Below are 15,944 nucleotides of genomic sequence, written 5' to 3'. Positions count from 1 at the left end.
CCAGAGGGGTCCATTTCCCCAGTGGGCCATTGTGAAGGACATGGAGCACATCTGGGAGATGGGTTCTCCATGGGCAAAGGTTCCCATCTCCTCATTTTTCCAACTGCTCTTTTAACAACCCCTTCACCCGTGCAACCAATCCTGCAACTTGTGCATAATCTGGTACATGAAAAACCCTGCAGGAAAAATCACTGTATTTTTCACAGGAACAGACAAAGCACTCTGCATCACAGTATCAGCAAACCCTGCAAAAATAGCCAATTTCCTCCCTTTCTCCCTTTTTCATTGTATACAATCTCAAAAAGTTGACCAATGACATTAGGGTCCTGGCGAATCCTGTTCTGTAGAGTATTTAGTGTTACATCCCTGAGCAGCCAAAGCTACCAAATTAGTATTGTCAGCACTATTTCACATTATTATATAATTTTATACATAGATAGTGATATAGAAATATAGATAGATACAGACATAAATAAATATATATAAATAGATATATTGAAGTCTTATTATACTATAAATACATATATAATTATTATGTATATAGATATTTCACTTGCACAAATGCATCTGAGCTCAAGACTAAAACCTTCTTCTCTTGCTCCATGTGGGAGCATTCCAACCATAATTGTTTCTTCTGATGGTGCTGTTTCCTATGTACTCTTTCCTTTTCCATATGCAATTATTGGATGCATTTGAAGCCATCCAGGGGTGCAGCTTCTTTTACCCGACTGCCCCACTACTCCCACAGGGCTCCAACTTCAGCCCACTCCAGAGCCAGGGAACTTCAGGGAAGGGCTTCCCAGCTGGGTATTTCTGATGGGACTGATTCCTCACATTGACACTGAACAAGTGACATTTTATTGGGATCTGGCCAGACTGTGCCAGTTTTGTTTTACCAGTGGTCAGGGTCAGCACCAAAGACACAGACACCAGCTGAAAGAATCAGTGTCATTTCCTGCAGCTCAGAGCAGCAAAGAATCACAAAAGGAGCAGCTCAGCAATGCATCCAACCATCCCCACCAAAGATTGCCTGCAGTGATTAAGAAAGATCCAGCAGCATTTACCCTCAGCCTTTACCATCCCCAAGACCCACACAGCAGCTGGGGAAGCTGTCATAGCCAAGGGCTGCAGAGCCACTCCTGGGCACTGGGAATTCCTGCAGGTGCCTCCAGCCCCAGGTGAGGCTCCAACCCCTCTGGGAGAGGGCCCAGCTCTGACAGTGCTGAATGAACAAACTGACAGCACTGCTAGTGTGGCAACATCTGCTTTCATCCTCCTCTTGGGTCCCTCCCAAAGCCTGGCCAGGGCTCAAGGAGGAACCAAGGGAGGTGACTTTGACCATACAGCCCCAAACAAGGCCAGATGTCAGATTTCATGGCCTTGTCTGGCTTCTAAATACACAAAGGTCAATACATGTTTCACTAATGAGTGGCTACATCTATCTCAGTGCTAAAAACCATGCACATTTCATTAGGGAGCAGATACAAATATAACCTTTGCTTGGAAGGTTCATCCAGAGGCCACCTTTGGCTCAGGGCCTGCTGTCCAGGCCTCACTCAGGGCTGGTGTCCAGGCCTTGGCACTTCAGGGACGTGGTTTAGTGCTGGGCTTGGCACTGCTGGGTGAGCGGCTGCACTGGGTGAGCTCAGAGGGCTTTTCCAACAGAAAGGATTCTGTGATTCCATGATTATATCCACTGCATTCAGCTGGGGCTATTTTAGCAGCATTCCTTTGCTCCAAAAGTTCCCTTTTGCCCAGCTCCTGTGGCCTGAGGCTTCAGCTCCTGGTGCTGAGCTGCTCATGCTGAAAGAGACGACTCGGAGAGAAGAACACAGTCCATGCAATCCCTTCTGGGACACGGAGAGGAGAGGCTGTGCAAACAGGAGCATTGTTTGCTGTGGCCTCCTCTCTGCCCTTCACGCCTTTCACTGCTTTGAACCAGCCAAGAGCTTTCTCCAAGAGTGCAATGGAGCAGCTGCTCCTGCTCCCAGGCCTGGCTCTCTCCAGTCTCGACCCTTGCCTGCTTCTGTCCCTCTTGCTGTGCCCTCTGTTCCCCCAGGGCTCGCTGGCTGCTGCCCAGGACTGTGGCACTGGCACAGATCCAGTGCTCCAGAGCCTCCTTTCTGTGCCCTTGGAGCTGCCTGGGCACAGCAGCCTTTTCCATCTGGAAGCTCCCAAGGACAGGGAGTGCCCAGCTCTGTTCCTTGCACAGCCTCCAGGAGCCCAGGGCTGCCATCTCCAGTCCCTGATGGCCCTGGGGGCTCCCAGGTGCCTCAGGCTGCTGTGACACCGCTGCACACGGGAGGGAAGAGGGGCAGGGGCTGTGCTCAAAGTCAGCTCCATGTGCTGCTGCTGCTGCTGCTGCTGTGGGGTCATTTGTGCAGCCCTGGCCCAGAGTCAGGGATCAGATCCTGCCAGTCTCTTCCAGCCCTGGCTGCTCAGAGTTTGGGCCTTGGAGCCTCAGGTGGCCAAAGGCAGCTGCTGCTGGTCCCTGTGTGTGCTCGAGTTCAGCAGTGCTGCTCCATCAGTCTGTGCCCAGCAACGGGGAAAAGCCTCAGCCCTGCAGGGCCAGGAGCTGCTGGGCTCTGCCTGAGCAGCTCAGCCAGCAGGAAGGGAGCTGCTCCACACGGGAACCAGGAGCAAAGGACATTCCTTTTGTAGGACATGTTTTCTATTTAGAGGGAAAAAAAAGGAAAAAGGAAAAAAATAGGTAAATTGTAAAAGATAAGAATAAAATCCAAGTGTTAGTGAAAAAACATAACACAATGTTAGTGAAAAAACCAAAACATAAATGCAAAGATACATTCTTTGCATTAAGAGGTAAATGATCTTTTTCAAAAGAGAACTCAGTTCTTTACATTGTAAATGTGCTGATGGCATGGATCCATCTTACTGACCTCAGCAGCCTCTTAAAAGATTTTGGGCTTTGTTCCCAACACTGGTATTTGAAATTGTGCTCGAAGCAAGAGGAAATTGCTTTGTGCCCTTCCAGCTCCAAGCAGGACTGGGAATGGAAACTCTGTCAAAGCCCAAATCCTTTAGAAGATGACCTTCCTTCTCACCCTGCGAATGAGCTGCACATTCCCTTTGAAACTGCCAGGAGTTTCTTAGAGTCACAAAGTCCCACTTACAGCTTTTTGCTCTGGTTTGGAAGTGCAGAAGGGCAATTCTCCATCCACCAGCTCCAGACTGCACTGCCTCAGGAGCACGGCCCACTCGCCAGCTTTGGCCCACTCGTGGCACTGCTAGAGGAGGAACAAAGTGCAATTGCACAATTCCAGCCAATAAAGAAGGAAGAATGGGACAGACAAAACACCCTGTGCAGATCCAGGCGTTCAGCTGGGACTGTGGAGAGTTTGGGTCCTTGCCAGTTGGATGTGTGTCCCCAGCTGCAATCTCTGGGCCTGCAGCAGAGTCTCACTCACCTGCCAAAGCAGAAAGCTCAGGCGCTGTGCTGACAACGGGCTCGTCTGATGCAGAGCTGTCAGAGCAATGTGAGGGCAGAGCCAGCCCAGCTGGGCCCAGGGCTGAGCCCAGCAGAGCCCTGGCAGAGCCCAGAGCAGCCTCAGCACCCGCAGAACCCGGCTGCAAGGAGAGAAAGCAGAAACCGCCCGTCAGCTGAGGGCTCCTGTGCCCTTTTGCCAAGGCCTGCGGTGCCCAGGCCATGCTGGCTGTGCCCAGAGCTGTGCCCAGAGCTGTCCATCGCTGCTGCCTTTGGCACAGAGCAGGAGGGCAGGACATGTGCCCAGTCTGCAGCCAGCCACGGCACATCCAGCCCTCAGCAGCTGCCCAGAGCAGGATGCTCCTGTGCTCGCTGCCATCTCCCAAAAGCTCTGATCCCACCCTGCCAAGCACACAGGGACCCACCTCACGCCAGCCACGGCTGCAAGAAAAGCTGGTCCCAAACGATGTCCTCAGCCTTCTTCAAGGGCACGGCCCATCCACGCCACAGCTGCTCCCAAGCACTTCCCCATCCACACTGGATCACCTCGAATGCTTCCTCTGGAATAACAAACAACACATTATTGAAAAGAGTTTAGAGACAAAAAGGGAAAAAAAGAAAAACGGTAAAAACTCTTATCTCTGTCAGGCCCTTGAGGAAGGCCCAACCCCTACATGGTAGGGAAAAACCCAGCCATGGCTGTGAGAAACCCACACTTTCTCTCTTCCCCCCTGCACTGCCCCCCAAAATCACGGTGACCCCGAAGCAAACAAGGGCAGTGGAGCAGCCCAGCCCTTCCTTACCTGCACAGCAAAGCAGCTGTGCACAGGTTCTGGAGTCCCACCTCTGCTCCCACCATGGGGTTTGTTTGTGTCGGGCTCGCTGCCTCAGCCCCAGCCCGGGGCACGATGGGTGCTGGGGGCTGTTGGCAGGGCCAGGAGCCCACTCCCATTTCGTACCCACCCCAGCCCATCCTCCCACCCCTGCCAAAAGCAGCTGGGCAGCCACTGAAGAATGAGTTGCATCTGCCCCAGCAAAGGGGGAGCCTTTGGTTCCCCGCCATGCTGGGCAATGCCCAAATCTGGCAGAATTTCCCTGGGTGGGGACTCACCTGCAAATTCCCTGTGGAGTTTGGCTTTGAAGAAGGTGCCAGAATCAAAGTCCATCACCTTCAGCCTCCCGTGGCCAGGCTGAGGAAGAGCTTGTCATTACTGATGTCACCCTTGCTGTCTCCAGCAGCAGCAGCAGCAGCATCCCCACCCGGTACAGCTTCTCCAGGGGCTCCTTCTCCTTCCCTGGGGGCAGACCAGGCTCTCAGGGCTCTGCCCAGGGCCCCAGCTGTCAGGAAACCAGGACAAGCAAAACCAGCTGGGATGGCGGCCACCAGTGCTGGGCAGAGCAGCTCAGCTCCAGCACAAGGGCTGCGTGTTCCCATCCCATGACCCCGGTGCAGTGACACTGGCAGCACAAAAAGCTCTGGGTTCCTTTGCTTCTGACTGCCAAGGCACATGTGGAGTAGGAACTTACCAGGGCTCTGGATCAAAGTGTGCCTGTGGCTCTCTCCCTTCTTCTATGGCAGAGGAATATCCCACATCCAAGGATCACAGAACAGGTCTTCCAGTGTGGGTCTGTCCAAGGAGTTCACAGATAAACACCACCTGATCAGGTCTTTGCACTCTGGGGAGAAAAAGCAGAAACTGAAGGTCAGCCAGAGAAGGCTCCTGTCTGCTTTGCCCCACTATTCCCATGCCCAGGCCATGCTGGATGTGCTCAGAGCTGGGCCTAAACTTTCCCATCAATTCCCTTTTTTGGAGGAGAGCAGGACATGTGCCACCTCCTCAGCAGCTGCCAGAGCGGGATGCTCACGACCCCGCTGCTGGCTCCCAGCACTGGCATTCCCCCCGTGCCCAGACAAGAGGATCCACCTTGAGAGAGCCGTTGTGGCAGCGGGAGCTGGCCCCAGCTGAGGTTCTGGCCCCTCCTGAAAGGGTGCTCCCCGCAGACCATCTGGTGCAGCAGGATGCCCAGGGACCAGACCATTGCTGCCTCGCCATGGTACCAGCCAAAGTCGTTCCATTCCGGGGGGCTGTACGACAGTGTTCCTATGGAATACAGATGGAGTTCATCAGGGGGATGCTGCTGCTCCCAGAGCCTGGCCCCAGAATCCCTGCGCCTGCAGGGGCTGCATCAGGGGCACACAGGGTGACCACTGCCCTCTCGCCAGCACCTGGGACTTGTGCACAAAGTTAGGGTTGGAAAAGAAGCCTCTGGTGCTGGAAGAGGGCAGCCTTGGCTAGGCCCGACCATGACATGCAAAGGAAAAACCCACTCCATGCTGGGGAAAAAACCTGCCCATATCCTCCCTGCCTGCATTGCCCCAAAAATATTATGAAGCCAAGGGAAACAGGGCGAGTGGAGCAGTCCAAGCCCTTCCTCTCATCTGCACACCAAAGTGGCTGGGGCACAGGTTCCGCCCTCCCTCTCTGCTACCCCCACCCACAGGGGGTTTGGTCGGGCTGGCTGCCCCAGCCCAGTCCCAGTCCTGGACAGAGTGGCTGGCAGAGGCTGCCAGCAGGGCTGGAAGATGGCTGCCCACCCAGCCCCGCTCTAAAGCAACTCAGCTGAAGATTCAGTGCCCTGACTGGCAGCAAAAGGGAGAATCCCCGCTGCCACAGCCAGCTTGGGCTGGGAGATGTTGGGCCATGAGATGTCAGCAGCGGGAGCACAGCCCTGTGTAGGCTCACCTGCAAAGTGAGTGTAGACTGTGTCCTGCAGGTAGGTGCCACAGCCAAAGTCAATCAGTTTGGCCTGCCCGGTGTCCAGGTCAACCAGGATGTTCTCTGGCTTGATGTCCCTGTGCAGGACCCCGCAGCTGGTGCAGTGCCGCACGGCCTCCAGCACCTGGCGGAACATCTCCCGCGCCTCCTCCTCGGGCAGGAACCGCCGTGCCCGAATGAAATGATGCAGGTCCTGACACTGCTCTGGCCGCTCCAGCACCATCACGATGCAGTTGGGGAGCTTGAGCCACTCCAGCAGCTGGACCACACCGGGGAAGCCAGTGGACACCTTGGCCAGCAGCACAACCTCCAGGGGTGCGCTGGTGCCGTCGGGCTGCGGAAGGAGCACGATGCCGTCAGTGGGGCTGATGCCGTGCCAGGCCTGGGGAAGCCCTCAGCCAGCCCGGGATGCCCTGCGCCCTGCGCTGGCCCCACGCCCGCTCTCCCTCGGGGCGTCCTGGCGGCTCTCACCGTGCCGGGCCCCGGCTCATCCCCGGCCGGCAGCCCCGGCTGCTGGCCCCGCTCACTCACCAGCTCGCCCCAGTGCCGGACGCGGTTCCGTGGCACCCTTTTGATGGCCACCTGCAAGCCAAGGGCAGCAGCGGGGTGAGCTCGCCGCCCGCACTGCGGGCCCCATCCTCCGCCCTCCGCCCTCCTCCTCCTCCATCCCCTCCTCCTGCGCCCGCCGCCGGCCCCGCCGCTCACCGGGGCGCTGTCCGAGAGCCTCGTGGCCGCGAAGACTCTGCCGAAGCCGCCGCGCCCCAGCAGCGATCCCAGCCGGTACCGCTCCTGCAGGGCCTCCTGCGCCGTCCCTACGGGCGGGACGCGGCTGTCAGCGCTCGGCCCGGGGCCAGCAACGGCCCCCGAGCGCCCCTCACCCGCCCCGGGCCGGCCATGCCCGGGCGTTCGCTCCCGGGAACGCGGCACGGGAGGCTCGGGGCCGGCGGCCGCGCTGCCAAGCGGCGGAGCTCGGGCCGGGGAAGCCGCAGCGGAGGCGGCGGGAGCGGCCGCGCCGCCTGTGTGCTCCGCGGGCCCCGGGAGGAGCCGGAGCCGTGGCCGGGGCCGGGGCCGGGGCTGTGGCCGGGGGCGGGGCCGGGGTCGGGTCTGGGGCCGGGCTCGGGCCAGGCGGAGGCAAAAGGCGGCGATGCCGCCGCCGCCCCAGGCACTGATGCCCGCCCAGCAGCGCCACCGCCAGTACAGCCAGAGCCGGGTGGAGGCGAGACCGCGGCGGGCCGGCCGGGGCCGCGCACGGGGCAGCCCCGCCCGGGGCCGGGGGCGGGCCGGGGGCATGGCCCGGCCCTGTAGGGGAGAGGGAGGCGGGGAGAGGAGAGGGACGCCAGGCAAGGGACCCCGAGAGAAGGGTGCCCGACAGCGGGAAAGGGAGAGAGAGAGAAAGAAAGAGAGAAGAGAAAGAAAGAGAGTATTCAAAATATCTCTTTGCTGCTGCCGCCTCTGCTGCTGCCGCCGCTGCCGCCGCTGCAACTGAAGCACCGGGGCCGTTCCTCCCCGTGTCCGTTCCCCTCTCGCCCCACGAGCCCCGCGTTCGAGCCCCGCGCGCCCCGGGGACAGCCCCTCCGTCTGCCCAAACACGGGAACTTTGCAGCCCTGAGCCCAGATGCAGAGCCCTGACTCCTGCACTCTGGCACAGCAATCCCCTTGCTTGTTGCTGTGCATTGTCCTTGCTGAGCGTCAAACACTGTCGGGGCACCTTCCCTTGCGGTAGGATTCGTACCTGACCCCAGCACTGCACTTATATCTTCAGTGTTGCCTTCCTGTAAAAACAGAGGAAAGAAAACTGTGTGTGGCTCATAGTATTTTAGTGTGTCTAAAAATCACTAAGTCACCAATCTTAGAGGTGAGGTGCATCTGGAATTACTGGGATGCAACATAGAAAAGGGGAGCATAGAAATAAATAGAGGAAAATATCTTGGATTGTTTCTTTCATTTTCATTTCACTTCTGGAAAGCTGTTTCAGTTTTCCAGGAATCTTCTCCTGTCTGCTCTTCCCAAGAATCTCTCATGGAGAACAAGGTCAAGCTTCTGTCACATGATTTGCCACCAGGAAATTATGCCACTGGTGAAATTTGCATGATGACTGTTTGTGCTGGCTTAGGGCAAATTTTGGGAGGAAATCTCCAAAAGGGGTCCGTCTAGAAAGCAAGTTCAAATGGCCCCTCCCCCTACTAGTTCAGGAAAAGCCTTCCCTTGAGAAAAGTGAAAAAAAACCCAGTTTATTTAACAAGTAAAGTATTCACAAGCATGAAAAATGAATAATATTAAATAAAACCTCTGACAGTGGTGAAGAGATGGCAAATTCAGAAAGTCCTTTTTGTGGGTTGTAGTTGGCTCAATCAGTCTCTTCTATGTCCCTCTGGTGCTGGAATGCAGCGTCCCAGAGCTTGGTGGGCCACAGGTGTGAGCTGCTGCCGGTGTTTTTCTGGGTTTTCAGTCCAGAGCAGGTTTAAACAGTTCCAAGAAAAAGGAAAGCCACAGTCCAAGGAACTTCTCTTCCTAAGCTAGCTAAAACCAAATTGCTAGACCTGAGCTGTGAAGGCATCGAGAAATTTCCAAATCTGGGCCCTGGCGGTCCCAGCAAACACCAGAGCTGGATGATGCTGGTGCCAGAACCTGCAGATTTCCAAATTTTGGCTGTCTGTGCCAGTAAATTGCCGGACTTGGGCAGTGCCGGCACCAGGAAGTTTTCAGATCTGGGCACTGGCACTGCCAGCCAACACCAGATCTGGGTGGTGTCATTGCCAACGACAGAAATTTGCCAGATTTGGGCTCTGCTGGCACTGAGAAATTTCCAAATCTGGGTTCTGGTTACATGAAACACAAGATGTGGGGGTGGTGCCAGAGCCAGTAGCAGGAAGCTGCCACAGGTTTTGGATTTCTGTGCCAGCAAATTGCTGCACTTGGGCTGTGCCAGAATAGGGAAATTTCCAGATCTGGGCACTGGCAGTGCCAGCAAACAGCCCATTTCAGGCTCCAGGCTCCAGGCTCCAGGCTCCAGGAAGGACTGGGTCTGGATGCCTTCCTCTTTTCTTTCCTTCTTTCCTTCCATCTTTCTTGGGATCGTGCTGCCAACAAACTCCAGATTGGGCGGTGCTGGCAAGGGCAAATTGCCAGGTTTTAGCTTTCTTTGCCTGCAAATTCTGGATATGGGTGGTGCCAGAAGAGGGAAATTGCCAGATGTGGGCACTGGCAGTGCCAGCGCATGCCAGATCTTGGTGCGGAATGTGCCGGCACTGGGAAATTGCCAGATGCTTATTTTCTCTGCCAGCAAATTGCTGGAATTAGGCTGTGCAGGCAGCTGAAACATTCCGGATCTGGGTACTGGCGGTGTCAGCAAATCCAAGATCGGGTTGCTGTAGGTACCAGATCTTTGCTTGGTTTTGACTTTCTTTGCCAGCAAGTTGCTGCACTTGGGCTGTGCCAGAATAGGGAAATACCAAGATCTGAGAACTGGCAGTGCCAGCAAACACCACATTTCAGGAAGGACTGGATCTGGACCCGTTCCCTCCCTGCCTGCCTCCCTCAACAAGGTGCCAGAGGGGCTGGACAGCAGCCAGGCAGAAAGGGACCTGCAGGGACTGATGGACAGCAGGCTGGACATGAGCCAGCAGTGTGCCCGGGTGGCCAAGAATGCCAATGGCTCCTGGCCTGGATCAGGAATGGTGTGGCCAGCAGGAGCAGGGCAGGGATTCTTCCCCTGTGCTCAGCACTGCTTGGGCTGCACCTCAAGTGCTGTGTCTAGTTCTGGTGCCCCCAATTTAGGAAGGACATGGAGGGAGGGGCTGGAGTGTGTCCAGAGAAGGGCAACAGGCTGGGGAGGGGTCTGGAGCACAAGAGCTGTGGGGAGTGGCTGAGAGAGCTGGGGTTGTTTATCCTGGAGGAGGCTCAGGGGAGGCAAGGCGGTGTCAGGGCACAGGTTGGACTTGATGATCTCCATGGCCTGTTCCACCCTTGCTGATTCTGGCATTCTCTGGAACCACCCTTGGAGCAGTTGCAGGAGGAGCCCTGGGCCTCCTCTTCAGAAGCTCCAGCAGCCCAGGTCCCTCAGCTTCTCGTGCCAGCCCCAAAGCCCATCCTGTCAGTCCTGCAGAGCCTCTGCAGCTCCTCGTCACTGCCCAGAACAGGGAGCCCCAGAGCCAGACACAGCAGCCCAGATGTGCCCCCCTGGCCTGGGGTGCCTCTGGCAAGGGAGCAGCACCAGGCACTGCAGGAGCCTGCAGACAATTGATCTGAAGGCCAAAGCTCCTTAGCTTCTTCGGAAAGAGCAGGAACAGTTCCTCATTCTAATGTGGTGGAGTGCTGGGCACCACAGCTCCAGGGGAGGACTGGACACAAGTTTGCTCCCACTGAGTGCTGCGATGGGTTCTGCAGGAGCTCTGGGCTCCTATGCTTGCCAGGCACAATGAGGAGAGAAGGAGCCAAGTGCACTGATGTGGGAAATGGTTTTGTAGATAGTTTTTAGAGCCTAATAGAATGCCCACACAGTATGAATATGTATATAAATCTTGAGACAAGAAATGGTAACTTAAAAATTTCCATGGAATAGGACAGATATTGTTGAGAGAGAAATGGAGCTAGAAAAAAGTTTCAAAAGATGGCCTTGCAAATAAGACTTTGGAAAAACAGAGCTATGAAAGATGCATTGTAGTGGGACCCATGAGGAGTAGTTTCAAATAATTGGCTTTAAGGCATCTACAACATTGCATGGCAAAAAGCTGATAGACCAAGAAACGCTTATAATGTATTATAATTAGGAAGTAGTTGGCTTCTGATTGTGATGGCGTGAATTAGAACATCTGTATTGTCTCACCCTTCTCATGAGACTGAAAATGGAATAAAAGTTTTTAAAACACCTCTCAATGTCACCATCTCTTGGTCAAGAAAAGAGTATTATCCAACACACTGACACACCTTTGCCTCGAGCATAACCCAGCCTGGACCAAACACACTGAAAGGTTTCCCCTTTGGCCCATGTCTCGAAACATCAGGTCTGCTGTTTGACAGCTCAGGTTGGTTTGGTGTCAAGGAGTTTCCTCAGAAATACTGGGTTTGTCTTCCTCTGTGCCTTCCCCTCAGCAGCCTTGGGGATGCTCCTGTGTGAAGCCATCTGTCTCACACAGTTTGAGACAACTTCAAACAGGATATTGTGCAATAAGTCATCTCCTCTAAAGGGTTCCAACAACCCCTTTCCAGCAATAGGAAATTATTACTGATATATGAAAGTGGAAAACCCCCAACAGTTTATTAACAAACAGAATCCCCCCATGACACGCGTTCCAAGAAGGCGCTGGGGTCTCGCTCGGAAGAACAGGAGCTGTCACGGAGCAGTTCCAGCAGCTGATGGAAGCTCGGGGACTCATCCGGTGTCGGCTTTCTCCCACGGCAGAGCTCCATGGGGCGGGCAGGGCAGTGAAGCAGCTGGGCTGGAGCCCCTCGCTGCCTTGTCTCCCCGGCGTGGCTCAGCTCACAGACTCTCGGGCTGGGAGCGGGGCCGCTCCGCTCCTGCCGGCACCGTGTCCCTGGGCTTGGACAAACAGTTTCCGGCCAGGAGAGCCCTGCACACTGCTCCACAGATCTTTCATATAGGCCCAAAACAACTCCAAACACTCTGTCTGCAGCAGCTTTTCACAAAGGGCTGCAGCAATCCAGGACAGCTGCAAGTGAGTGTCGGAAGGCTCTTGTCTTGTTCCTGACAGCAGAATTATTGATGATCTTGGGCAGTTTTCTTCAGATGTAACATGAGAGCTGAGTTTTTTTTTGTTAAAATACTTCTTGATGAGTAACAAGCCTTGGGAGCATGAGGTACAGGACTGACATGCAAAAGCATGAGCATATCCTCCAAAGTGGCCAGTCTAATTGTTCATTTTATTACTCTTGTATTTACTCCACATTAATGAGGAAAAGCAAGTACTGCTTGGAGGCAAAACGGGCATGGGATACACTCTGGTCCCTTGCAGTCTCACCAGGCTGGCAGTGACAAAGCAGGCAGTCTGCTTCATTGTGAACCACTACAGAGCTGCATCCCAATCTGGTTTAAGTGATGTGGTATTATTAAGAGCTCCTTTTCTGCATGAGACACAAAAAGGAGATTCCAAATGATCTTCATGCAAGCATGCAGTAAAGAACTGCTCCTGCTGTCCTAACAGAGCATTTGCTTTGGCAATTACACTCTTCCCATTCATCTTTTGATGCAGACACCTCAGGTTTTCCCCCACACCCCTGCAAGGCTGGCAGTCGCTGTTTCCCATTTCCTGTTCTTCCCTAGAGATGGTGCAGTGGCTGCTTTGAAACAAAAAGCCCTGAGATCTGGACAGCTTGAAGGAGTATGAAATGCTAACTAAGTGCTCATATTGGTAACACCCAGGTCTGCACTGCCCAGTGCTCTGAAGCAGCAGCAGGACCATGCATCATTCCTGTTGGTGGATGTTCATGTTTCTGATGTGCAAGAGCAATGACTTTGAGGAGGGACAAAAATGCCCCTCTCCAAACAGTGGGTGTGCAAGGAGATGTGAAGTTTCACAGCCTTTTCTAGGATATTTTAGAAAGATCTAAGAGAATATTGTGGCATGGGGTAGGTCCCTAATTTTGTCTCCAGAGGAGTCCCCAAAGGGCACATTGACTCTGCTGCTGATGGCAACCCCATAAGCTCACGAACCAATTTTCCCTGCAATGTGCCACCCTGCCTGGGCTTTGCTAGGCTGGGACTAGACCCAGAGCCAAGCAAACACATGCAGCCAGGTGACATTGTGTAACATCAGAAGTTGGCAACCATGAGGACTTTGCTGTCAAAAGGTTTGCACTGGGCCCAGAAATGTTTTTCCCTAAGGCAAAGCAAATTGAAATGTGAAGTTCAAAAGCTTCAAATTACTATGAAAGGAAACTGCAGAATAATTTCTGGAAGTGCAGCATTGTCAATGATCATGCTGCCCACCAACAGCTGGAGCTGAATCCAGAATTGCTTCTTCCAGCTGTGCAGGAATTCATTCCACTGGCAAGCACTGGTCCATGGGAACAAATGATCCCCTAGCTCTGGGCTGAATGGCAGCCAGGCTGCAGTGCAGATTTGAGGAACCCTTGTCACTTGTTATTGGCCTCCCAATGCACTCATCCTTCTACAAACAAGGTGCAAACAACACAGCTGCACTGCTGTCCCAGGAAAAATATACATACAGGTGACCTTTGCCAAAGCAGTGCATCATTTCCCAGTGAAATACATGACCTCTTCTTACCTATGGAATTGTGATTGAAGTCACCTGTGAGCCAGATCTGTGGGAGATTGTGAAGGAGCAAAGCTTTGGGATTTGGGCACACTTCTCTTGGTTTCTTTGCTCAGGCTTTTGGTGAGCACAGAACACACCTAGGTAGAAAACCTTTGACTAGACAGGATCTTTTGGATCCATTGTCCCCCAAACATGTCAATGTGTGGCCCTGTTGTAATGCCAAGTAACAAAGAGCAGCACAAATGACACAAAGAAAACATGGCCAAAGAGGAAGAGGAGAGGCCCAATGAGGAAATGATGTGGTGAGACACTGGCACATTGAGTGAGCTGCACTCCCATAATCTCTAGGCTGGCAGGTCCTGGTCTCACATTCTCCTCTTGGTTTATTGTTTTTTTTTCATCATCAAAATGAAATATATAGAATTAAAAACATGTCATCAAAACATAAAGACAGAATCAAAACACATTAATTCAAAACTACATCTAAAGATCAGAACATATGTACATCTGTAACTATCAAGCCTAACGCATCAATCCTATTCTTCAAACACTCTCCATACAGGCGGCAGCTTCTTCCTGAGCTTGGAGGAAAGAGAGCTCTTCAGGACGGGAGGCGAGGACTTTGTGGGTGAGAGAAGTGTCTCAAGGAAACTTCTCGATAAGACTGTAACCAGTCAGATCTGCAAAGCGGAGACACAAAGTTTAACAGAGGCCACCATGCAAACCTAAAGCATCTGAAGCTCCATATTTCATGGGACACATTTCCTGGAAATGTCCAACAGGTGCACAGGGAAACATGCTCCTGCTGGCAGACACTGAGGCAGGCCGGGGCAAAACCCTGAGCCACTTGCCCAGAGCTGGCACAGGCCCAGCCTGGCCTCTGGGCTGCCCTGGGACAGCAGGGAGCCCAGAGCCCTGTGCTCTCCAGGAATGGCTCAGCTGCACATGCACCCTCCTGCTCCTCTGCCTGCCCCACAGCTCAGCAGCCCCACAGCTCCAGGGGCACTGGCAGCAGCACAGCTCATTGCAGGGGCACATGCAGGGCACAGCTGTTCCCTGGCAATGTGCACAGCCTCTCTGGGCTGCCACAAGACACTTCCTGCCAGCAGAGACTGGCCCAGCTCCCCCCTCACCTTAGTGTGAGGCTGAGCCATGATTGCCTTCACCTTGTCCTCAACCTGGAGCTGCTTCAGGCCCCCCATGCCATGAGTAGGAAAGGCAATGGAGAGAGCAGGGGCAGATGCACACCACAGAGACCTGCAGCAGGATTGAGGCTCTTTTCACCCATGTATCCCCAAATCTGCAGAACTTTGGAAAACAACAAATGCAGGGAGAACACATTGTGGGCTATGAAGTTGCAGAATATCCAGCAATGCAGCCTATTTCTTCTGTGGGGCTTGGCAATGGATCCATCTGAATGTTTTACCCTATTGCAAAGCTGAGGAAAGGGTGGCAGGCAGTTTAGCCAGCCTGTCCTGTCCTCTGTGGTTAGCACTGTGAAATACCAAACACTGCTCACAGCTGCAATTGCAATTGTCCCTCTGCCCACAAAAGCACAAGGCTCTATCCTTGGCCTTTGCAGGCTCTTTCCCTTCCCCATCAGTCACCACATCTAAGAAAATCTGACAGACTGGGAGAACTCCAGGGAGCAGCAGGAAGCTGAGTCAGAGGAGCTTTAGTTTGGGTATCAGGAAAAAGGGTTTTTCACCCAGAGGGTGGTTGGGCACTGGAACAGGCTTCCCAGGGCAGTGGTCACAGCACCAAGTCTGACAGGGTTGAAGGAGCATTTGGACAACAATCTCAGGCACTTGGTGTGACCCTTGGGCTGTTCTGGGCAAGGCCAGGAGCTGGACTCGATGGTCCTGATGGGCCCCTTCCAACTCCCCATATTCTGCACTTCTGTGATTCTGAGAAGTAATGGGCTGCAGGAGTGCAGAAAAAGGTGACAAGAGGAGAGAAGTGAGGTTGGTTGGAGAATCAAGTCACTGAGTCCACAGAAGATGCAAGATACAGGACCCTTCCCTCACACCATTCCCATTCTCTGTCTCATCCCTTCTCCCTCCCACACACACAAAGGTGAAGAACATCCCTAAAAGAAGAAGAACCTACTTGGCTCCCATGTCCATGAGAGCAGTCATTGCTCGTGCAGGAGTCACATTCTCCACCATGATCCCCAGGCTCTGACTGGCTGCTTTCTGAACAAATTCTGGGGAGCTGGACACCATCTGGAGAAGGACCCGAGAACCTCATCCACCTCAGAGTCCATGTCCTTCTTCAAGGTCACAAAGAGCTCTCCCAGAGTGACAATGGCAGAGCAGGACACCTTGGAACCGAGGTTGGTCACCTGGGGAAGCCATGAGGGGAAACATAAGAATCACCTTGGAAAGAAAACCAGTTGCCTTCAACAGAAGTCCCAGAAAATGACAACACATCCCACTGTGTCCAGAGGAGCATACAAGGACAGGAAGAGCAGGAGAGCACAAGCACAGA

General features: G+C 53.9%; 1 protein-coding gene across 1 annotated transcript; it reads right to left on the bottom strand.

Moving 5' to 3' along the window:
* Positions 1-5,012: 5,012 nt before the first annotated feature.
* LOC132086166 (serine/threonine-protein kinase pim-1-like) lies at positions 5,013-14,656 on the bottom strand. Its single transcript, XM_059491633.1, has 7 exons — positions 14,588-14,656; positions 9,557-9,649; positions 6,925-7,518; positions 6,751-6,801; positions 6,187-6,553; positions 5,368-5,544; positions 5,013-5,119 (listed from the first exon to the last, which is right to left on the bottom strand). The coding sequence occupies exons 1-7, from the start codon at positions 14,654-14,656 to the stop codon at positions 5,013-5,015; spliced, it is 1,458 nt and encodes a 485-aa protein (XP_059347616.1).
* Between the last annotated feature and the right edge of the window lie 1,288 nt (positions 14,657-15,944).

The sequence above is a fragment of the Ammospiza nelsoni genome, chromosome W (assembly GCF_027579445.1).
Source record: "Ammospiza nelsoni isolate bAmmNel1 chromosome W, bAmmNel1.pri, whole genome shotgun sequence".
Classification (NCBI taxonomy): Eukaryota; Metazoa; Chordata; class Aves; order Passeriformes; family Passerellidae; genus Ammospiza; species Ammospiza nelsoni.
This window is presented reverse-complemented; position numbering and strand designations above follow the sequence as displayed.